Here is a 24,391-nt window from a genome sequence, read left to right as displayed (position 1 = left end):
CTTATGATCCATGTTTTCTAATGAGTGCCTTGTATTTCAAAGCAGCTTATCAACCACAGACATGGAATGTGTCCATAGAGTCAGGAGGGGCAGTTTTGTTGGAACTGTGGTATATAATAGCTACAGATTAGATTAAATGTAGCCCCAGTGTAGACTTAAGGCATCTGAAAAATTACACAAGAATTGCTGCTGCTGGGTCAGACCAGTGGTCCATCGTGCCCAGCAGTCCGGTCCCACGGCGGCCCTTAGGTCAAAGACCAGTGAATTTTGTGTTAAACTTGGAAAGAGCGGTAATGAAACTTTTGAAATGTTATAGCAAGCATAATACAAAATTCAATCACACAGCTCTGGCGTTCTCTCACAGACACGTCGTCCTCATCTGCCATGATGAAACACATGAAGTTCTTCCTCTCACTGTGACCCGACAATGAAGACTACGGCAGTCCAACTGCAGGTTCAGAGACATCGATTTATGAGCTTCACAATAGAGAATGACACGGTGACAAAATTCATCACCGTTCCCCTCCCTGCGGATAACCGCGGGAAACCATCTTCATGTCATTCTTTAAGGAGAGAGGGAAGAATCAGAGTATAATTGGGCACAACCACTGACCCTCAAGCTTTGCTTTGAAGAATGCTGGTGTAGAAGGACTGAGGCTGAAATAGACACTAGAAAATGACATGGGATTATTTCCCGCGGTTATCCGCGGGGACGGGGACGGTGATAAATTTTGTCACCGTGTCATTCTCTACGTTCACAAGAACCAGCACAGCACTACCAGATCTACTTTTTAGAAAGAAAAACAGAGGCAGTCTCATTGCTTTTCAGTCAGTCCTCATCCTTTTGAAAATTACCCTCTTTGTTACTCAGCAGAGCAATGATTTAAAGATAGTACAGTTGTAATCAGCGTATGTGTTACTTCAAGAGCACGACAAGTTGGAAACTTAGGGCCTCTTTTACAAAGCCACGCTAGCGGCTGCCCTGCGCTAATGGCCCTGAAGCCCATAGAGATTTAAAGGGCTTCGGGGCTGTTGCCACGCGGCTTTGTAAAAGAGGCAGTTAGCGTGGAAAACCTTTGCACATTTCAATTAATGGAATTGTTTAAAAAGAGTAGCTTGGCTAATGCTTGTGATGGATTAAAAATATTATAATAATTCTGCATTTATTTTATTGGGATGCAAATATGTTTCTTTGACACCAAATTATCATACTACTTTAAATAACGAAGTGCACTTCTGCAGTTGGTTTACATTTCCAATCCAGAAAAAAGGATCAAAATCCTGTGAAACGAATTGAGAGATTAAGTTTGTCAGATTCTGGTTTTCTCAGCATCACATGATGACCCCCTTAATTGAGACATCTGACCAGGGCAATTAAAATGATTTGTGTATCTAAATTTTCTAATTAAAAATGTATTAATGTGAAAATTGCACAACACATGCTGTTTTCTCCCCCCACTTAAAGAACCCTCGTAAGGCACGTGTAACACGAAGATTTATCCTGGTAGAAGGATTATACATGAATACTGGAGCGATCTGTCCTCTCCCAGAATTGGTAGGTATTCTGATAATTTATTTATTTTTCTTTTTTTTGACGTTTGAATTCAAGGTTTGCATGTGACCGTAAGGGCTAGATTCCCTCAGTGGTGCTCAGAAATTGAGCACTGGAAAAAATTTAGTGCTGCTATTCTAGAAAGAACTTCCACCAAAGTGGCTAAAAAATTTTTCAGCTATTGTAACAGCCCTTGTACGATCCTAAGCGACACCACTCCTCAGTATGACTCATTGTCCCAAGCTTTATGTGTCTAATCCTCTTTGGATCTATATTGAAATGTTCTCTTTTAAACTTATTTAAGAGCTTTATTTATATTTTATTTTATACTAGTCTTTAAGCCCGTTACATTAACGGGTGCTAGAATAGATGTGTCTGTCTGTCTGTGTTTCTTTATCTCTCTCTCTCCTTGGCCTCTGTCTGTATCCTTCTGTCTTCCTTTCCCCCCCCCCCCCGTGAGCAAAGCTGTCTGCTCCCAGGACACACCTCCCCCCCAAAGCAGGCCCCTTTCCCTCTCCCTAACTATCTCTCCATGGCCCTCTTCTGTCTCCCCCCCGAGCAAAGCTGTCTGTCCCCAGCACACCCCTCCCCCCAAAGCAGCCCCCTTTCCCTATCCATGGCCCCTTCTGTCTCCCCCCAGCACACCCCTCCCCCCAAAGCAGCCCCCTTTCCCTTTCCCCCTGGCTCCCGGTATTGATTCCCTTCTTACCCTCCCAACATCCAGGCGTCTTCTGGCCTGCTCCTCTTCACCAAAGCAGCCTGCGATCATGGTGGCCGGCTTTAGCAAATCTTGCAGGCTGCTCTCCAACTTGGTAGCACGTTCCCTCTGACGCAATCCCGTGCGTCACGACACGATCGCAGGCTGCTCTGAAGAGGAGGATCAGCGGCGGCAGCGGCGAGTGAGGGCTGGAGCTGACACGGCGACTCCTTCTGCACGGAGGTGGAGAGCAGCTTGCGAGGTTCGCTACAGCGGCTGGCGAACCTCAGCAGGCCGCTTTGAAGAGGAGCGGGAGGGAGGAGTCACTGGTGTCTTCTGCACAGTCACGAGCAGGCGCCGTGAGGACTGGCACAAAAGCACACCTCACGGCGCCACCGCTCACGAATTTTCAAGAGCGCATGCGCCTCTAGCATTTTATTATTATTGATATATATTTATATTCTAGAAAGGGCATCTGCTTTTTGGGCAGCAGACTTATGTTTGCTGAAACCTGGTGTAAATTTTGAGGCCAAGATGGGCACACTGAGCCAGTATTCCATAACTGTGCATATCTTTTTTGGAACACCCCTGATGCACTTGTGCACCTCCTCTGACCACGCCCTTTTTGAGAGATGCCAATTAATAATAATAATAACAGTTTATATACTGCAGGACCGTGAAGTTCTATGCGGTTTACAATGATTAAAAAAAAAAACAAACCTACAAATTGAGTAGAACTTACATAGTTGGAGATTATTGACTAACAGTTTATGAGATCAGTTGTGAGAGAGATTGTGCAGATCAGCTGCTTAGGTACTTCAAGAACAGATATGTTTTTAGTGTGTTTCCTAAATTCCCCATAGTTATTTGCATGCATAAGTAATTTTTCCAGGTCTTTGCCCCATAATGCTGCTTGATAAGAGAAAAGATGTTGATGGTGTCTTTTAAATTTGCGTCCTCTAACCGGTGGGGAGACGAACTTCAGGTGTGAGCTTCTCTTATGTCTATTGGTTGAGATGGAGAAGAGGTCAGTTATATATTTAGGGGTTAAACCATATAGTACCTAAAAGTAAAAACATCCCAGCTTAAACTTCGCACGTGCCTCCATCGGCAACCAGTGCAGGAGTCGGTAGGAAGGACTTCTTCAACTCAAAAATCAACCTGACCGCCGCATTCTGCACCAGTTGTAGTCTCTGCATGTTCTTCTGGGAGATTGCCAGATGGGCGATAGGCGATATTACAGTAATCCAGATGGCTTAGTATAAGGCAGGGGTAGGGAACTCCGGTCCTCGAGAGCCGTATTCCAGTCTGGTTTTCAGGATTTCCCCAATGAATATGCATTGGAAGCAGTGCAAGCAAATAGATCTCATGCATATTCATTGGGGAAATCCTGAAAACCCGACTGGAATACGGCTCCCGAGGACCGGAGTTCCCTACCCCTGGTATAAGGGATTGTATCAGAATTCTGAATGATGAAGCATCAAAGTATTTCCGAAGCTTCCAGAGAGTAAAAAAAAACAATTAATGATGATTCAGAGCTCATTATTCAATTAATTTATACCTGCATGCAGAAATTTGGGTGCACAAATTAGAGTACATTTTATGGAATCCAGAGATAAGTGTTATGATAGGGATGATGCTAGTTTGTTGCATAAGTACCCGCTGCAATTTGGGTAGCAAGGTGAGGAAGAGAAATGCTGGTTTCAATGGTAGATGAACTGCAACACACAGAGAAAGGAGAGTCAGCTTGTTCTCTTGTCATTTATTTAAATGATATACCCAAGAAAGGGACTTGGGGGTAATGGTGGACATGACAATGAAGCCAACGGCACAGTGCGCAGCAGCCGCTAAGAGAGCGAATAGAATGCTAGGTATAATCAAGAAGGGTATTGCTACCAAAATGAAAGAAGTTATCCTGCCGTTGTATCGGGCGATGGTGCATCCACATCTGGAGTACTACATCCAATATTGGTCGCCATACCTTAAGAAGGATATGGCGATACTCGAGAGGGTTCAGAGGAGAGCGACAAGTCTGATAAAAGGTTTGGAAAACCTTTCATACGCTGAGAGATTGGGAAAACTGAGAATCTTTTCCCTGGAGAAGAGGAGACTTAGCGGGGATATGATAGAGACTTACAAGATCATGAAGGGCATAGAGAGAGTGGAGAGGGACAGATTCATCAAACTTTCGAAAAATAAAAGAACAAGAGGGCATTCGGAAAAGTTGAAAGGGGACAGATTCAAAACGAATGCTAGGAAGTTCTTCTTTACCCAACGTTTGTGGACACCTGGAATGCGCTTCCAGAGGGCGTAATAGGCAGAGTACAGTACTGGGGTTCAAGAAAGGATTGGATAATTTCCTGCTGGAAAAGGGGATAGAGGGGTATAGATAGAGGATTATTGCACAGGTCCTGGACCTGTTGGGCCGCCGAGTGAGCGGACTGCTGGGCACGATGGATCTCAAGTCTGACCCAGCAGAGGCATTGCTTATGTTACCGTTTTGCTTGGGACACAAATTAAAGCGGTTTTCAATTATAATGAAATTCGGGAACTGGAAAAGAACATCATAGATGTTAAGAATAGAACTGGCAAAAAAAACCTAAAATTGCTGAAAATCTAAAATAGAGAACCAAAGAGTCGGCTGATAATATGGGGAGAGAGAGACACTTCTCACCATAATTCCAGAGAGGAGGAGGTGATGTGATAAAATGATTTTGTGACTATATTTCGCCTGACATCAATATGTATGGGAGAGACCTCATTATCAGGGAACTGTGATGAATAAATCAAATCTGTGACAGGTTACTGAAAATTAAAAACTCTCCCGTGAGAGAAGGAAGTGAATGAATGATATATGTTTACATATATTTCTTTTTCTTTTTTTCACTGGTTTTGTTTTGAGTTTGAGTTTGTTTCACTTTACATTATTATTGAAAGGTGGAGACATTATGATGTATCGGGTGAACTCACTTGAGCTTTTACAATAGTCCTCATTAGAGTTGTCAGCCCGGGGGATACTGTCACAGATTTGATTTATTAATCACAGTTCCATGATACTGAGGTCTCTTCCATACATTTTGATGTCAGGTGAAATATAGTCACAAAATCACTTTTTATCTCATCACCTCCTCCTCTCCAGAGTTATGGTGAGAGGTGTCTCTCTCTCCCCAAATTATTAGCCGATTCTTTGGTTCTCTAAGAATAAAATTGTACAGCAGAAGAAGAAAAGCACCAAGATCCTCATAGAATGGAACAATAAAATTAACTTTTGTTAGCTTCTCTGACAAGGGTCATGTTTTGGCACAAACACCTGTATCAGATCAAACAAGTGAAAGCCTTCAATATAATATCAATACCCTTCCCCCCCCCAAATGAACATTGAATGATACCAAAGTTGCCAGTAATTCTAGTCCACTTAAGCTCGTCGGTGTCTTCTGAGTATCTTGCATTGTAAAACAAATAGGAGGAATGCAACACAACTCAGAAGTAAGACTCTTCAGTGATTTACACTTCCCCCTCCGTATTCGCAAATTCCTTATCTATGGATTCGCTTGTTCGCAGTTTTGGATCAAAAAATATATTTTCATTTTTCAGGCTATTTTAAGCCCTGTAAGCCCCCCCCCCCCTTAAGTCTTACCCCCTTAAGTCTTACCTGGTGGTCTAGCGGGTTTTTGGGGCAGGAGCAATCTTCCCACGCTTCTGCCCCATGCAGATCGCTCACAGGAAATGGCTCGAGAGACTATGGGAGCTCAAGGCAACCATTTCCTGTGAGCGATCTGCATGGGGCAGGAGCGTAGGAGGTATCGCTCCTGCCCTGAAAACTCGCTAGACCACCAGGTAAGACTTAAGGGGGGCTTTCAAAGCTTAAAATAGCCAGGGGAAGCAGGGATTAGGGGCAGAACCGGCCCAAATATTATTCGCGTTTTTTTTTATATTTGCGGGCCGGCTCTGCCCTGAACCCCCGCGAATACGGAGGGGGAAGTGTATTGGCAATTCCTCAAAAGAAGTGGCAAGGAAGAAATTTCAAGCTAGGGCAATTTTGTTAAGGGGTCAAGAATAGTATGCCCCTCAAATTAAGGAGTAAGGATTATTTTGTGGTATATTTTAATAAATTAGACATAGAGTAGGTTAGGTGGAAAGGGAAGGCTGCTTGGGGAGGTGAATGGAAGAAGTTCTGGAAGGATATGATGGTGGTTGGTCAAACTCTACTGCTTATTCCTAGGATAAGCAGCATAAAATATGTTTTACTCGTTGGGATCATGCCAGGTACTTGTGACCCGAGTTGGAAACAGGATACCGGATCTGCTGGAGCTTTGGTCTGTCTCACGATGGCAACTTTTAAGTTATATTCTTAAAGGGAAGCTGCTAAAATAGTAGCCCGGGAAAGGAGTTTACTGATGTCTAAATTTTTTTTAATTATTATTATTATGGTACATTATTATTATTATTATTATATTTGTTTAATATTGTTTTTGAGTTTTTTGCATAAACAAAAACATGTATAAACATGAACAAGAATTGTTTCAGACTTGTAATAAAAACAGAGTTCGAGTAATCCCTAAAAAGTTGCTATAGGGGACCATTTACGACGTATGGAGGTAGAGGAAAGGGGGGTGAGTTTATCACAAATGTATTGTTCATATTTCTTGAATAAACATAATAAATTCCATGAATAGGTGTAGTCCAGTAGTGAAGCAGGTTTCCAGTTTTCTAAGATTTGTTGAATCCCCACCGAGATCATGATGTCTATCAATTTGGGATCACACGAGCTAGCTTCAAAACAGGGGTGCAAGGAGCGCATGATAATAATAGCATAGGTAATATCATTTGAGCAATTAGTAATAAACTTAATAGTTATCAATAGTTTAGTCCAGAAAGGGCGAATCTGAGGGCAGGAAAAAAAAGCATATGAGAGAGTGTTCCCGGGGAGAGGGAACAATGCCAGCAAAGATCAGATGTATTAAGTTTAGCTTTCTTCGTCCTGTGAGGTGTCCAAGTTATTTTAAACTGCACTGGGCAAGACTTCCACTGGAGAAGCAGTATAGAGAAAGGGTGGGACCGCCGGAAGAGGAAGCAGCGTAGACTCAGGGCTAAGAGAAGGGGCAGGACCTCCGGCAGAGGAAGCAGCAGGACGACGGTAGGCAGCTTCTACATGATGGTGGGGGGTGGGGAGGCTGTGGGGGTGCGAGCGGTCCTTCGGGGTGGGGGTGCGGGTGCGTGTTCAAGCGCGATTGGACCTTCGGGGTGGGGGTGCGAACGGTCCTGCGGAGTGAATCAGACGTCGGGGGGGGGGAACTATGTAAAAAAAAAAGGGGATAACGCGCTCACGAATATAACGCGCATGGTTATACTCGGTTTGTAAAAATCGTGTATAACGCACGCGTTATGCGTGAAAATACGGTAATAACTTTGCAAAGATATGGGAGCCATTGGAAAAATATTGTGATGAATAGGCATCAATTCTTTTCTTTCTTAGTTCTATTTAACACACTCAAGGGGGAGGGTGGATTTGTTGTGTAATTCAATAAGATATGTTATAATATGTTGTATAAAATAGTATATTTTATTTTGTTGAGAATGTGATGAAGGGTGGGTGGATGGGGATCTTACACTATTTAGTTTTTATTTGTTAGATATTACAGTGCTATATTGGAATTACTTTATGATATATTTTTGTGCACTTGTTGATTTGATTTAAAAATGAATAAAGATTTATAAAAAAAAAAAAAAAAGAATCATATGAAATTGAATTCCTATGTGATGGAGGTACATGGCGCTAGATAATGAGCTGAGTTCCGTGTTTATCTTTGGTATACTCGTATGTCACCGTTTTCTTGGCACGTGCTTGCCCTGTTGAGTTTTACCGCTTAAGTACTAAGTGAGTGCTGAGGTGACCAGGCTTAGGGATTTAGGTTAAGTACTGCAGCTGGATATTTTTGCACATTTAAAGGAGAACATTTTGCTTTCTAGATCAATATCACTTTCTTCTCTTTCCTGGGAACTGAGGGGAGTCCACAAATAAGTCTAGCACAATATTGTGAAAAAGCATCCAATAGCCTGCCTTATGAAAGAGGAAATCCAAGATAGGTGCCATGTATTACTAATGGAAATATAAGACTTCCTGCATGCTTAAAGGTCAATAAAATAAAATCAGTTCTCATTCCTTATAGAACTTAGTCAATGGTTCCCAAACATCCATAAATTTCTTATATCGTCCCTGTTGTACAGCCATCGAACGTTCCATTTTAAAAGTAAAACAAAGAGATTCCCACCAGAAAGTGTAATTTAACCTATCCCAATTCTTCCAATTCTTCAAAATGAGTTGAATGGCAACTCCTGTCATTATATAGAAAATTTTATTATTTCGAGCTGATATTTGACTTTTAGCTCTCATTAACGTACCGAACAAAATGGGGTGGGGGAGGGGGAGGGTTTTGCATTGGAATTTCATTCAGGGAATATACGGAAGGTTTCGTGTAGGAATGTACTTTTTCTGATTATTTGAGGGGGGGAAATAGTTGTGCATTAATGTCTATAAGTTTAATGTGCATTTCGTGTAATATTATGTATATTGAAATTGTTTGTTTGCACAATGGTAGTTAGGAAATTTAATAAAGATTTAAAAAAAAAAAAAAAGACTTCCTGCACATATTTTTCTAACGGTATGATACCTTTTTAAGCCCATCATAAAAGACTGAAAATAAGGGTGGAATTAAGAGTGCATATTACAGTCCTCTTAAGTAGATCTTGTATCTTTCCTGTAATTTAAAGATCATAGTTTCTAAAATTGAACATGCACATTCACATAATTTCTTTCATATATTCAATGCTTTGCCACCTTTGTTGCTAAACATATCTCCTTCCGCAGGTAAAATTAAAGTATAAATACAAAGTAAGGATTTTCTTGGAGGAAAGCCTTTCTTTTGGTGTACTGGGAGAACACGGGAGAGGGATCACGGAGTACTTTGGAATAAAAGTAAGTGAAAGATTTTTATTCTCCATTTTCACCATTTTAAGTAGAATTTATGCTCTTGAAAAAGCCAATCTGGCCATTTTATTGATTTCATAGCTTGCCATTATTGGCTAGTTATTAAAACCATAAGCATCAGAATGGAGTAGGCCACACGGGCCTAGCCTGTCCAAACTTTACACCCCCTCTCTCCCTCCTTCCTGCCTCCCTGATTGTAGCACCAGTTCTTGGTCAGGCGCCACAAAGTAGGCTCTTTCTGGAAGCATATGATCATGGGCCCTAAATCTAGCCACTAGAAATCCCCATTGTACAATGGCTATGAATTTCAGAGGATGTGAGCCCCACTATAGTAACATTTGGGTCGATGCAGTAAGTTTGTTTTCCTGGACACAGGCTTAATGGAAAAATTTAGCTCCCCAATGCAGTAATTGAATACTATGCAAATAATTCTGATGCCAAAATATTTGTGCTAACAGAGCAGAGTGCACCGGATAAAAGTCACACACATATCTGCACTAATTTAAACAAGAGGTCTTGTGCAGCAATAACTTCCCAACTTACTCCCTTACCACTCACCCTGCCACTCCTGCTACTCATGTCCCTGGTAACCCAAAAAGACCCCTCCAATCCCTGCTTCCTAAAATATCTCTGATTTCCCAAGTGGACCGATGGAACCCCCTCTGACCCAAGAAATATCCCTAGTGCGCCAAGTGTTCCCCCCTCTTTGACCCTCACCTTTCTCTCCACACACCTTTAAACTGGAAAACGGGAGTGATGCCATCTTGAAAAATGGTGATGCCTGATGCTGCATAGTATATCCTAGGATGTCACAATATAGTAAAAAAAAAAATAAAGGGAGAAAACGTAAGTTATATATTAAAAGTTATCAGAAAAAAAGTCTTCATCTATCCATGTCGGGCAGTTGACAGAGCAAACATAGATGTTAAATACAGTGGAACCTTGGTTTTACGAGCATAATTTGTTCCAGAAGCATGCTCATAAACCAAAATACTCGTATATCAAAGCGAGTTTCCTTATAGGAAATAATGGAAACTCGCTTGATACGTTCCCCCCCCCGAGGGCAGCGGTGCTGCTCCCCCCCCCGGCTCGCAAAGGTCCCCCCACGCGAACCGGCACCCCCCACCCGAACAACTTGAAACTTACCCCCCCTCCCCCCCGTCTGGCACCGGCACGCAGCCCACAGGACGAGCTGGTGCCGCTTGAAGAACTTCCTGACTCTGCCGGGCCTTGAGCATGCATCTGCACATGCTCAAGGCCTTCTCCGGCATGCTCCGGGGTTGCGCGTGACCACCTAGCTTCGAAGCCCTCCCTCTCCAGTAGGCTCAGCAGTGGCACAACAGCAACATTGTCCCCTGAGGAAGGCTTTATTAGATGAAATGTTTTAAATCTAATGAAAGCGTAGGGCAGTTCATGGTCCCCCAACATTGGCTCTGGCTGAGAAGCCATTAAGATAAGTGTTGTTGCTCTTGTATTAAGCACATATTTTGAATGATACACAATTGAAAGAAAAATTGTACTCCCCATTGATTTAGTTAGTTATATTTTTCATTTTGAACAATAAATTAATAAATTAACAATAGGGTAGGAAGAAGGTTTTGAAGTAGATGATTACATCACATGCATTCAGAATGAAGACTTGAAATGACATCTAAGTTATAAGAGGTCTCTTTACTGAGAATTATGCATATTTATGATACTTCAACCTCATTATCAATCAGTTCTATTTTTTAATCAGGTGATGGTTTATATGTTTAAAATAAATGAATCAAAATATTAAATCTTTAATTATTTAAAGCACCTTATGTGCAAAAGTAAAATTATTAAAAATAGGTATCTATAAGTTATCCAAAAAAAACCCCATGGTAACACAGTTACCGACAGGTCTACAGCAGTTGGGTTTTTAGGATCGTAAAACCCAATAGAAAATAGCCAAGCAATAGAAACATGATGGCAGATAAAGGCCAAATGGCCCATCTAGTCTGACCATCCGCAGTAACCATTATCTCTTTCTCTCTCCGAGAGATCCCACATGCCTAATCCCAGGCCCTTTTGAATTCAGACAGTCTGCCTCCACCACTTCTCCTGGGAGAGTGTTCCACGCATCTACCACCCTTTCTGTAAAAAAGTATTTCCTTAGGTTACTATGGAGCCTATCACCTCTTAACTTCATCCTATGCCCTCTCATTACAGCATTTCCTTTCAAATGAAAGAGACTCGACTCATGCGCATTTACATTAAGTAGGTATTTAAACGTCTCTTATCATATCTCCCCTCTCCCGCCTTTCCTCCAAAGTATACAGATTGAGATCTTTAAGTCTGTCCCCATGCGCCTTATGATGAAAACCACAGACCATTTTAGTAGCCTTCCTCTGGACCGACTCCATCCTTTTTATATCTTTTTGAAGGTGCGGCCTCTAGAATTGTAAACAATATTCTAAATGAGGTCTCACCAAAGTCTTATACAGGGGCATCAATACCTCCTTTTTCCTATGCAACTTAGCATCCTTCTAGCTTTCGCTGTCACCTTTTCGACCTGTTTTTGGGCACCTTAAGATCATCACATACAATCACACTCAAGTCCCGCTCTTCTGTTGTGCATATAAGTTCTTCACCCTCTAAATTGTACTGTTCCCTTGTGTTTTTGCAGCCCAAATACAAGACCTTGCATTTCTTAGCATTAAATTTTAGCAGCCAAATTTCAGACCATCCTTCAGCTTCACCAGGTCTTTCTTCATGTTATTCACACTCTCCGGCATGTCTACTCTATTGCAGATTTTGGTATCATCCACAAAGAGGTAAATCTTGTCCGACAACCCTTTATCAATATCGTTTAAAAAATGTTAAAAAGAACAGGCCCAAGAACAGAACTTTGAGGCACACCACTGGTAACGTCCCTTTCCTCAGAGCAATCTCCATTGATCACTACCCTCTGTCGCTTTCCACTCAACCAGTTCTTGACCCAGCTCATTATTTTGGGACCCATCCCGAGGGAACTCAGTTTATGTAAGTGAATCACTATGTAAGGGCACTCAATTTATGTAAGTGAATCAATCGCTTGGCTATTTTTCGTGGGGTTTTACTAATTTGCAAGGCTGGATCGGTAAATGGGCAATTGAGGGGGGAAACACGTGGCGGGCCGTTTTGTGAATCAGGTCGGTTAGCAGCGATTGTCGCTAAACTTGTGAAAACAGGTTTACCGATAATTGCTGACTAGTGAATTGGGACCTAAGTAGTAGATTTAAACCAAACTGGAGAAAAAAATTTCTTCACACAACGTGTAATTAAACTCTGGAATTTGTTGCTGGAAAATGTGTTGAATTCAGTTAGCTTAGCGGGGTTTAAAAAAAAGTTTGGATAAATTCCTAAAAAAGAAGTCCATAGGCCATTATTGAGATGGCTTGGGGAAATCTACTGCTTATTCCTACGATAAGCAGTATAAAATCTGTTTTACTACTTGGGATCTAGCGAGGTATTGTGTGACCTGGGTTGGCCACTGTTGGAAACAGGATACTAGGCTTGATGAACCTTTGGTCTGTCCCAGTATGGCAATTCTTATGTTCTTATTTGTAAGGCTATCAAAATCACTCATGTCCACAAAAGGGTCCAGAGAAGAGCGACTAAAATGGTTAAGGTGCTGGAGGAGTTGCCGCACAGTGAGAGATTGGAGAAACTGGGCCTCTTCTCCCTTGAAAAGAGGAGACAGAGGGGACATGATCGAAACATTGAAAATACTGAAGGGAATAGACTTAGCAGATGAAGACAAATTGTTCACCCTCTCCAAGGTAGAGAGAATGAGAGGGCACTCTCTCAACTTGAAAGGGGATAGATTCCGTACAAACGTAAGGAAGTTCTTCTTCACCCAGAGAGAGGTAGAAAACTGGAAGTCTGTTCCTTCCGGAGTCTGTTATCCCCTCCAGGGATTCAAGACAAAGTTGGACAAGTTCCTGCTAAACTGGAACGTACGCAGGTGAGGCTGAACTCATTTAGAGCCCTGGTCTTTGACCTGGGGGCCACTGCGTGAGTGGACTGCTGGGCACAATGGACCACTGGTCTGACCCAGCAGCGGCAATTCTTATGTTCTTATGTAAACAAATTTCTTAAATGTAGATACCCTGTAGAATTTAGAATTTCTTAGAAGCTAATTTTAGAAGAAAACTAAAGACCCTTTTTTACCAAACATTTCTGGTGCCGTAAAGATTTGCTGCTCTATTATTAAGATTATGTAGCTCTTTATTTCTTTACACAGTGGAGAAACATCACCTTGCATTACCTCCATGATCCTGGATTTTCTTTTATTGAATTGCAGATTGATGATATTGACCTGATCAGTGCAAACATGGAGAATGCTCTGGCATCCATTGGAGGGTTCTGTTGTGGAAGATCTTTTGTAATTGACCATCAGGTACGGAAATCTTCTTTTCCAGTGTGTGACATCAATTTCTTCTGAGCACCTTGGCTCAAACTGTAGCAGTTTTGGTGTGGAGAAATCTGGATCTGGATCCTCATCTATAAAGGCTGATTAAGCATTAATTTATGCTTAATCCTGCATCCAGTCAAACAAAATGGTTTTCTTGGCTACCACAGAAGCTTTAAGTAAAGTAGCTGGTAGGACCCTAGTACTCTCCACCCTCTGTAAATTAAAATTTATTAGGCATTTAAAAGACACCTTTAGGACTAATTCAGTTGTGATTCCTTACTTTAATTCGACAGTTTACTTTTAGGATTCTAAGAAAATGTTAAGATTGTTACAAATTACATAAAATGCTGTAGCTTGTGTATTTTTTGAATTCTTGAGGTTTGATCATATCTCCAATGTCTTTCAATTATTTGCACTAGTTACTAATTGAATTTAGAATTTATTATATAAAATGTTATTAGTTTTTAAAGTATTGATTAATAGAACATCTCCTTTAGCTTGCACTTGTCCCAATCATCTCAATCTCTATGTTCAGCTACAGCAAATTGATTAGATGTGCCATCTAACCATTTAATCCGACTGGAAAGCTATAGAACTCTTATCTTTTATATTGCGGGTCCAAAACTCTGGAATATTTTGCCATCTCATGTGAGATCAATGAGGGAGCTAGGAATTTTAGCTCAACAGGCTTTTTTGGTGATAGTCTGGCTGATGTTTGAAATAGCGAGAGAAAAGCCCATAGGCCTCAAGAATTGGTGTGAAGAAACAACCTTTATTCAAAGACACGACATGGGCTGTGTTTCATCGAAATGCCTACTTCAGGGGTCAGCTGTGGTTATTGTTCCAAAGATTTAAATAATTTGTGACCCAACGTGTTCAGTCGAAAGAAAATGTTAGACTACTTGTATGTTGGAAGACAGCACATACATAGTAGCGTGGTAAAAAAAAAAAAAAAAAAAAAATCCGGTTTATGGAACATGACCTCCACAATTCTATTTTTGTTCTCTGTTTGGCCTCTGTTAATTGTGCCAAATTTTAAGTTTATTGGTGAACATTTAGGTCTCCTTTTACAAAGGTGCGCTAGCGTTTTTAGCGCACGCATCGGATTAGCAAGCGCTATAGCGCGCGATACCTGAAAAACTACCGCCTGCTCAAGAGGAGGCGGTAGTGGCTATCACGTGCGGCATTTTCGCGAGCGCTTAGCACGCCTTTGTAAAAGGAGCCCTAAGAGGTTGCTCAACAATTTATAAATTTAATACATAAAATGCAAGTACAGAATTTTTATTAATTTTCCATCTAAACCTGAATTGTGAGCAAATGCACATTGAAAGTAGTTAAAATACATACTGTGTTAACTTACAGCTGAAAATAGGTTGTTGGCGTAATGATTTATTGTGCATTGTTTTATGTTCAGTGATGACTGGTAACTAATGTCATCATTCCACAGGAAATGCAAAATGTTTGACATATGGTTGGAAAATGTGAACTGGACAGTTCATCAGTGCCTTTCCCTAGCAGCCATACTTCAGCATTGCTTCTAGTCTTTGACATTCTTACTTAGTTCTTATCCTAAAATGTGACATCAACTCAGTTTTCAACTGCCTTGAGATGAGGAATGACCTAGTGGTAGAGCTGCTGCCTCAGCACCCTGAGATTGTTGGATTGAATCCCAGCGCTGCTTCTTGTGATCCTAGGAAAGTCATTTAATAATCCATTGCCCCAGGAACAAAATAAGTACCTGCATATACAGTCAAAAATCGGTTTGCGAGTAACCCGGTTTGCGAGTGTTTTGCAAGACGAGCAAAACATTCTCGCAAAACTTGTCTAGCAAATTGAGCGAGTGTTGACTCAATTTGCGAGCACCCCCCCCCCCCCCCGCTCGCAAAGGCCCCCCTGCTTAAACCGGCACGCACAACTTGAAACTTACTCCCCCCCCCCCCCCCCCCCCGTCTGGTACCGGCACGCAGCCCACAGGACATGCCAGTGCCGCTTGAAGAACTTCCTGCCTCTGCCGGGCCTTGAGCAAGAGGAAGAATTAGAAGGCCTTGAGCATGCGCAGATGCATGCTCAAGGCCCGGCAGAGGCAGGAAGTTCTTCAAGCGGCACCGGCACGTCCTGTGGGCTGTGTGCCGGTGCCAGACCGGGGGGGTAAGTTTCAAGTTGTTCGGGCAGGGGGGTGCCAGTTTGCACAAGGGGGGGGCCTTTGCGAGCAGGGGGGGAGCAGCGCCACTGACCTGGGGGGAGTGGGAACGTATCAAGCGAGTTTCCATTATTGCCTATGGGGAAACTCGCTTTGATATACGAGTATTTTGGTTTACGAGCATGCTTCTGGAACGAATTATGCTCGTAAACCAAGGTTCCACTGTATATGTAAACTACTGTATTTCCCCATATATAGGCCGTAGCCTATCCATGGGTTTTACAAACCGTGTATGGGGCGCGGCCTATGATATGGTGCGGCCTATGAACGGACTTTACATCATCTCCCCCCACCCCGGTACCATTTTCGGAGCCCCCTGGACGGCGTATGGCAAATCTCCAGCGGTGCAGGGCAGCCACGTTCTCTTTGGCATCCGGCCTGCCCCCGCACCGCCCCCCCCCCTTGGTACGCCACTGGACTGCAGATTATCTATTAGTCAGTACTTTAAAAACTAATTTAAAATTTTATATAACAAATTCAAAATTTAATTGGCAACCAGTGCAAACAAATTAAAGACACTGGAGATATGATCAAACCACAAAAATCCAGAAAGGACATGTGCTACGGCATTTTATGCAATGTGTAAGGATCTCAACATTTTCATAGGCAATCCTAAAATATAGAGCATGATGTGAATTTTTTTTTACTTTCAGGGACAACTATGAAACATTGCTAGAAGCAGAAAGCTAATTTAATGAATACTATGGGCTCCTTTTACAAAGGCGCACTAACGGTTTTAGCGCACGCTAGCCGCTACCGCCTCGTTTTAAGCAGGCAGTCATTTTTCGGCTAGCGCGCACTCATATTGTGCATGGGCTAAAAATGCTAGCGCACCTTAGTAAAAGAAGCCCTATGTAAAAGTTAGAAACTGTTGGTGCAAGTTTTAGATTTTTGTTTGATTTTATGCTTGCTTCTTTGTAATCTGTTTAGGATCGTAGAAAGCACAAAATATTAATTTTATAAATAAATAAGAGGCGAGGGAAGTATCTGGAACCCTGTCCATGTGGTTAAGATATACATTTGTTTCTTCCAAAAGTTTTGGACTGTGAGCATTGCTGCTTACATTTTAAGATAAGTATGTGTATTCTCCCTTACTAGGCCAGCCTTAAAAGGCCATCATCGGTTGATGTCATTTCACCAAATTGCAATTCCCAGTAGGACAGGCTCCCCAAGAGTTTTTAGCAACCTGGTTCCCAGCATAGCCTGCTACTAGCTGACATTCCTTCAGCTAATGTAGATGAAGGGGTTCAAAAACCAAAAACCGAAAAATGACTGCCTGCTTAAAGTGTAGGGGAATCTAGGACTCCCTTGACTAGTACCTGGCTATTCTCAAAAATCTGATATCTATTCCATCTCTGACACTCTAAGCCCTCTAAAAACCCTTCATACTTGGACCTCTAACCTTTCATTGTTAGTTCCTTTCTATCCCATCTCCTGTAAACCGTGCAGAGCTCTACGAATGTGGAGATGATGCGGTATACAAACCTAAGGTTTAATTTAGTTTACCATATCTTAATTCAAGCCTCTTGAAAAACTAACCATTTAAACATACCTCTACATATGAAGAAGCTTATAATTTTCATATCCACTTGATCACTATCGTCTGAAACCTAAATTTAGAAAGCATAGCAAATAAATATTTATATCACTACTTAAGTTATTTACATAATTAGTTGTTTTGAGCACATGAGAGGTGTCCAGTGATGGTGTGTGGGCATGGGTCAGTTAATCTGTGTCTTACATGTTAAGCGCTGGAGATTCTTCTCCCTTCGCTGACCTTACACACTGAGGACACCCCGTTTCACATACCCTTCCCCCTCCCCATTTGCGGTTTCTGCACTTGCGGTTTCACATAATCGCAATTTTTTTCTGGGGAGGGGGAAAATTTAAAAAAACATATTTTTTACCTCCCTGCCACCTTCCCAGCCTTAACTGGTGGTCTAGCGGGCTTTCGGGGCAGGAGCGATCTTCCTACACTCCTGCCCCGTGCAGATCGCCATGAGGAAATGGCTGTAGGGAGTTCCCGTCATAGTCTCGAGAGACTACGGGAACTCACATGGGGAGGTGGGAGTGGGTCAGAGCCGGATAATCGCGGTTTTTCACCATTCGCGGTCCAGCTCTGCCCGTATCCCCCGCGAATAACGAGGGAGAAGTGTATTTTATTTAATTTATTACATTTTCTGCTCAGGTGCTCTAGTAAGCAGTTTTGTCCCCCTTTAAGAACCAATTGACTTCAACTACTTTTTGGAGTCTCTTTCTAAGTATCTACAGCGGTAATTTGAGGGGGACTTTCTTGTTTGGACAGCAAATAAATGAGGCAAGGCCACTATATGAAGTCTTCTTAGCATTAGGACTAGGCAACATCAACGGCTGACGTGTGTGCCAAGAGTCTTCCATAAACAGAAATATTTACACACATTGTGGGTTGCTACCCACTTGAGCACGGTTCATAGCCAGTGGCACGCAAGACACCAGCGCACTGACAATTCGGCGCAAGAAAGAAGCACGCTGCCGAAAAACTTATTTTTAAAGAGCATCGACAGAGGGTGTGGCCCCCACTGTAATGCATAGTGTTCGTGCTGCTGTTGGGGGGGAGGTTTGGGGGGTTGGAACCCTCCATTATAGAAAAAACAGAACTTTTTCCAATTTTTCTCAGGAAAAGTTCCGTTTTCTCTATAATGTGGGGGGTTGCATACCCCAACGGCAGCGCGAACACTATGCATTCCCCCCCCACGCCCCCCATTGGAGCTCTTTAAAAATAAGTTTTTCAGCGGCGCGCTTCTTTCCTGCGCCGAATTGTCAGCACTGGATTGTTGGCGCGCTGGTGTCTGGCGTGCGATTATCCTGTCACCCTTGAGCACAAATGTCAGCTCCTCCTCCAAAATAAGGAACAGAAAGACTTCCTGTACTCATGAGGCAAGTATGGAAAGCAATTTCAATTCATAGTTCATCAAAGAAACAGGATGGGAATATGCTAGCTCTATGAGATCCTTCTCTAAGTTAGAAATGACTGTTGTGAGGGTGATCTTGGCATCTCTAGGCAACCTGCCTGCTTTCAAAGTGTCAGCAGTTATTTCGTTCAAGGGAAGCCCTAAGGACAGATCATCTTGTAATATTCTGAACTAAACTCACTTGGACCCATTTTAATCTGGTTCAAAAATTTCCTATCATGTAATAGGCACATTTATTTTGTCTTACTGTCCTGCGGTTACTGTTGGGGGTCCGCTTTTCTCTTATTTAAAAAACTCCTTTGAAATAGATATGGTGGTGCAAAAATACAGTTGTGTTGAGGGTGTGATGTGATGTTCCTTTAAATCAGGCTTATCCAAGTTCAGTTTTTGAGGGCTGCAAATTGGACAGATATTTACAATTTCCCTGATGAATACGCGCAAGAGAGATAGACCTGCGCACTACCTCCATCATATGCTAATCTTTCATATTCATTTGGAGAATCCTGAAAATCTGGCTGATTTGTAACTTTTGAGGACTGAACTTGGATAAGTCTGATTGAAATAATACAGTGTTGGTATTAAATGCTGTTTGGTGTCTACATTTAGTGACCTTTAATAATGACATGCCTTAGTTAATAGCTTCTTTTGCAAAAGGACCTTTCTAAACTATATAGGGTTGTATCATACGTATTTACTCATTTTCTTCTAATATATACTATATTTTCCTCCCAGTGGTGCAATAATGGAGTGGAGCATTAGGTGGTTTGTTGTTCCTAAATAATTACTATCTCTACATCAAAGCTCTTCTGTGGTACTGTTGATCTATTTAAACTTTTCTAAATATTTTCCATTTTCATCCAGCGGCTCTCAGGTCAAGGTTACTGCTTCTCAGCTTCATTGCCTCCCTTGCTAGCCTCAGCTGCTATTGAAGCCCTCAACATCATGGAAGAAAATACAGGTATTTTGCAGTAGCCAATTTTCAATATGGAAGGTAGCCTAGCTTCAAAAGCAGTGTAATAGTGTTCTCGGGGATACTGCAGGAAATCTGAATTAGCAGAAAATCTGGAGATGTTGATTCCCACTTTCTAACATAGGTTTTTCACAAATATGACAAACTGAGGGATCTTTTTACCAAGGAATACCAACAATTAGTGTGTGCTAAATGCCACACTTCCCATTATAGACCTCTGGGCTGCATGGCACTTAACGGACCCTAATTTATTAGTGTGCACTAAATCTGTTAGCACACCTTAGGGCTCCTTTTACGAAGGTGCGCTAGGGCCTTAACGCGCGGAATAGCCCGCGCTAGCCGCTCCCGCCTCCTTTTGAGCAGGCGGTAGATTTTCGGCTAGCACGTGCTAATCCAGTGCGTGCAATAAAACTGCTAGCGCACCTTCGTAAAAGGAGCCCTTAATCCAGGGGGTCTCAAAGTCCCTCCTCGAGGGCCGCAATCCAGTCGGGTTTTCAGGATTTCCCCAATGAATATGCATGAGATCGATGTGCATGCACTGCTTTCAATGCATATTCATTGGGGAAATCCTGAAAACCCGACTGGATTGCGGCCCTCGAGGAGGGACTTTGAGATCCCTGCCCTTAATAAAAGGACCATTTAGTGAATACGAATGAAGAATACTGGTCATGACACTGTTCACCACTTCTAGCTCAGCCAGCTTGAGCAGTATGTTTGTTAAAATTTGATATCCCTTATGGCTTGTATAGATTGTGATGCCTTACATAGTTAAAACCCAACAATAAAATAAACTCCATAACACGGCAGATAATTATCTAACAATCATTGCCAAGTGATAAAAACGTGCACATGCTACATAACCTTCGTACTCCCTTTAAGTCTGCATTCCTAAAGCTTCACAAAAGAAATAAGTTTTGAGAAGTCTCTTAAACTTCTTCAGACTAGATTCCACATGAATAGAGTTAGGGAGTTTATTCCACAACAGGGCAGACTTTATTCCTTTAATTACTAGGTCTTGGCAGTCTATAGCATTAGTGAGTTGGGCTGGAGAAGAACAAAGTACAGTACATGTGCTTCATCAGTATAGGAGAATTAAAAGAACAGGGTAATGTGTGCTAGGAATCAGGTTGGCCCTACGACTGAGAAGATTAAGTTTAGATTAGAAAGCAGGATTAGTTTATGGTTGTATACATTTTATATATAGAAAACTGGTCAACTGGTCATCGTTTTCAGTCTATGTAAACTGGTTCCTCAATGTACCCCACATTGAGCAGGGGGTTTTTTTTTTAATTTAAAATGTTTCTGAACTTTGGAATAGCCTAATGTAAATTTTGTTTTTCACACTTTGGAGCGTTAGTTCTAGAAGCGTAGCGCGTGGTAATTTCCTGCGTGCGCTAAAAACGCTAGCGCACCTTAGTAAAAGGAGTGCTAAGTAGCTTGTGTAAGAACTTGTTTAGATGTGTGACTTCCATCGTCACATTCATAGATTACATAAAACAGGAGCAGCTAAGTATTGCCAGTACTGGTTGTAAAAAATCCTAGAAGTACAGTAACAACACTCTCAAACAATATTATGGCCAAGAAGTTATGAGATTTCCCAATAAATCTCTGTATAATGTCATCATTTTCTGTGTATTTTATTTATTTATTTTTCATCAAGTTAAATTAAGGCAGTTATAATTCCAAATAATCTACAACATAGCTTATACAGGAAATCAAACAATTCAAAGTACAGGAATAAAGCTTAAACAAAAAAATTAATCAATTCTTAATCTATCTCAAGTCCTCAAGCGTTTTTTTTGCTACTTCAGCTTGTCTGCGGTGTTCTTTGCTCACATGTTTAAAGACAATAGACTGTTTTCAGTCCAATTCTTTATATGTGAGTTTGCAAACCATTGGACCCCTGAGGAAGGCGTGTTCGCCGAAACACAGACCGTGTAGGGTCCGGTTGGATTTTTATCACTGTATTTTTTATCATTGTACTTTTTAATTGAATTTTCATGTTTTTATATGTCAGTGTATAAAAAATGATCTCCAGAACATCTGTATCCACAGTTTTTGTTTTCATCAAGTCCTCAAACAACAGAACATAAGATCCAAGATTAACTTGAGTGAAAAAAACAAAAGAGGAAATCCTTAACTTAAGAAAATCAGTAGTTACAAGGGGGTGAGAGATATTTATTCTTTTGAGGCTGTTAAACTTTTTTCTCTCCCAAGACATTTAAGAGACACAAAACTGGATAAGTGAGAAGGTTCTTGAAAAACATATTTTACAGACTGATATCTTATTGTACACTTACAAGGAAATCTAAGATGAAATACACCTCCTATCTCAGTTACTGCAGGTCTCAAAATTAGAAACTGCCGCCTCCTTTTTTGTGTTTCCCTTGAAACATCCAGGAACATCTGGATTTTGTATCCTAAAAATTCTTTAGATCTATTTTGAAAAAACATTCTCAAAATCCATTCTTTGTCCGACAACAATGCTACCGTTAAAAGTAGTGTTGCTGGAGTAGCAACAACAGTGTCAGAGGTTTCTAATATATTTGTCACATCTAGTGGGGTTTCTTGTTGATATTCTGTGTATTTTTTTAAAGAATATTTCACATATTGTGTATTTCTGGACATTTAATTTTTTTTATGTTTGTTAAGTAAGATCTTTTTGTTTTCTGACAGAGATTTTTCAAGTTTTGAAGGAAAAGTGCAATAGGATACACAGAAATTTACAGGGGTGAGTATTCTAGTAAAAGTGACTGAAAAGGGCTAGGTTGGTGGTTATTATGTGTTTGCAGGGAAATCATTTGAAGGGAAATTGACATCACTTTAGACCAAGGATGAGCAACCTTTTTACAGAAAGGGCTAGCCACATTAATGTTGGTACAATCCCTAGCAGGCCACACACAGAAAATTAAGAAATGCACCATGTAATTCACTGCCCATAAAACTCAATGTGGTGGTTGAATGAACATCAATTATTATCAGAATGGTCTGTTACTGTATACTTTTGTCTTTCCAAATAGTTGCTAACACTGCCAAATGAGTCTTGTCCTATCACTGTATCATTCAGCAGTTCCATTGACGACAAAACTTTGGTTAATTGCATTTGTGTGGGCCATTTTTTATGTATGATGAAGAGCTTGTGTTTGTTTGTTTGTTTATTTCTCACCCGTCCTTATCCAGGACAAGATACATATTAACATACAAAATAAAACCTCTACATTTGTCGCACAAAACACTACAAGGACACACTATAACAAATTAAATACTTACATATCAAATCAAACTATATGTAACATACACGTTGCATCAACGACGAATATCAGTTAAGGCCAAAACTGGCCAACCCCACACATACATCAAAATATAAAATTCCATAAGCCATACAAGATGCTTCAATAACAGACATCATTAAACCAAGTAAAACAAAGCAGACCATCGAACACCTCTGTGACCAGCACTCAAGACTCATCACTCCTTCTCCACCAACCAAACTCAGACAGCAAAGATATTTCAGACCTAGTTAAAAAGAAAAAAGAAGCATTTATCGCCTACAAACATTTAGGAAAACAGGAGGCGAAAGAGGACTAGATCCAGAGCTGTCAAAAAAGTAGTCCGAGAGGCCAAAATCCGAATGGAGGAAGATCTAGCACGGAACATTAAGAAAGGAGATAAAGATAAAGATAGCTATATTAGAGACAGGAAAAGAAACAAAGATGGGATTGTACGCCTGAAGCAATCGGACGGTAACTTTGCAGAATCAGATTCTGCCAAGGCAGAACTACTAAACAAATATTTCTGTTCAGTCTTCACATGTGAAGCACCGGGAGACGGTCCACAGCTTCAGACGGGAGATAGCCAGAAAGACCCGTTTCAGGATTTCGAATTTACGCCAGGTAGCATCTACAGCGAACTATCAAGACTCAAGGTGAACAAAGCCATGGGGCCAGACAACCTACACCCCAGGGTGCTCAGGGAGTTATGTGAAGTCCTGGCGGAACCTTTATCTGTGCTTTTCAATCTTTCCCTACGCACAGGAAGAGTCCCCTTGGACTGGAAAACCGCCAACGTAATCCCACTCCACAAAAAGGGCAGCAAGACAGAGACAGCAAACTACAGGCCAGTGAGTCTCACGTCTATAGTGTGTAAAGTCATGGAAACACTGATCAAACGGAATCTTGACACAATCCTAGATGAGGAAAACCTATGTGATCCCCACCAACACGGGTTCACCCAGGGTAGATCCTGCCAATCCAATCTTATTTGCTTTTTTGACTGGGTTACTAGACAACTGGATGCCGGGGAGGCACTGGACGTGGTATATTTGGACTTCAGTAAAGCATTTGATAGCGTCCCACACCGAAGGTTATTGAACAAGCTGAAATCGATGGGCTTGGGAGACACTCTAACTAAATGGGTTGGGGACTGGCTGAGCGGTAGACTACAAAGGGTGGTGGTGAACGGTACCCCGTCAGAAACGTCGGACGTGCTCAGTGGAGTGCCGCAGGGCTCAGTCTTGGGCCCGATTTTATTCAACTTATTCATAAGAGATATGACGCAAGGGCTTAGGGGAAAGCTATCACTGTTCGCCGATGACGCCAAAATTTGCAACATAA

General features: G+C 41.5%; 1 protein-coding gene across 2 annotated transcripts in view; it reads left to right on the top strand.

Moving 5' to 3' along the window:
- The window catches only part of SPTLC1 (serine palmitoyltransferase long chain base subunit 1), a 147,048-nt gene that overhangs the window by 72,239 nt on the left and 50,418 nt on the right, over positions 1 to 24,391 (top strand). For both annotated transcript variants that reach the window (XM_033928949.1, XM_033928952.1), the window contains 5 exons: positions 1,466 to 1,555; positions 9,118 to 9,225; positions 13,547 to 13,642; positions 19,670 to 19,766; positions 22,455 to 22,509. In XM_033928949.1, the coding sequence (XP_033784840.1) occupies positions 1,466 to 1,555; positions 9,118 to 9,225; positions 13,547 to 13,642; positions 19,670 to 19,766; positions 22,455 to 22,509 (446 nt within the window). The remainder of the gene's footprint in view (positions 1 to 1,465; positions 1,556 to 9,117; positions 9,226 to 13,546; positions 13,643 to 19,669; positions 19,767 to 22,454; positions 22,510 to 24,391) is intronic.

Source organism: Geotrypetes seraphini, chromosome 1 (genome assembly GCF_902459505.1).
Source record: "Geotrypetes seraphini chromosome 1, aGeoSer1.1, whole genome shotgun sequence".
Taxonomy (NCBI): domain Eukaryota; kingdom Metazoa; phylum Chordata; class Amphibia; order Gymnophiona; family Dermophiidae; genus Geotrypetes; species Geotrypetes seraphini.
This window is presented reverse-complemented; position numbering and strand designations above follow the sequence as displayed.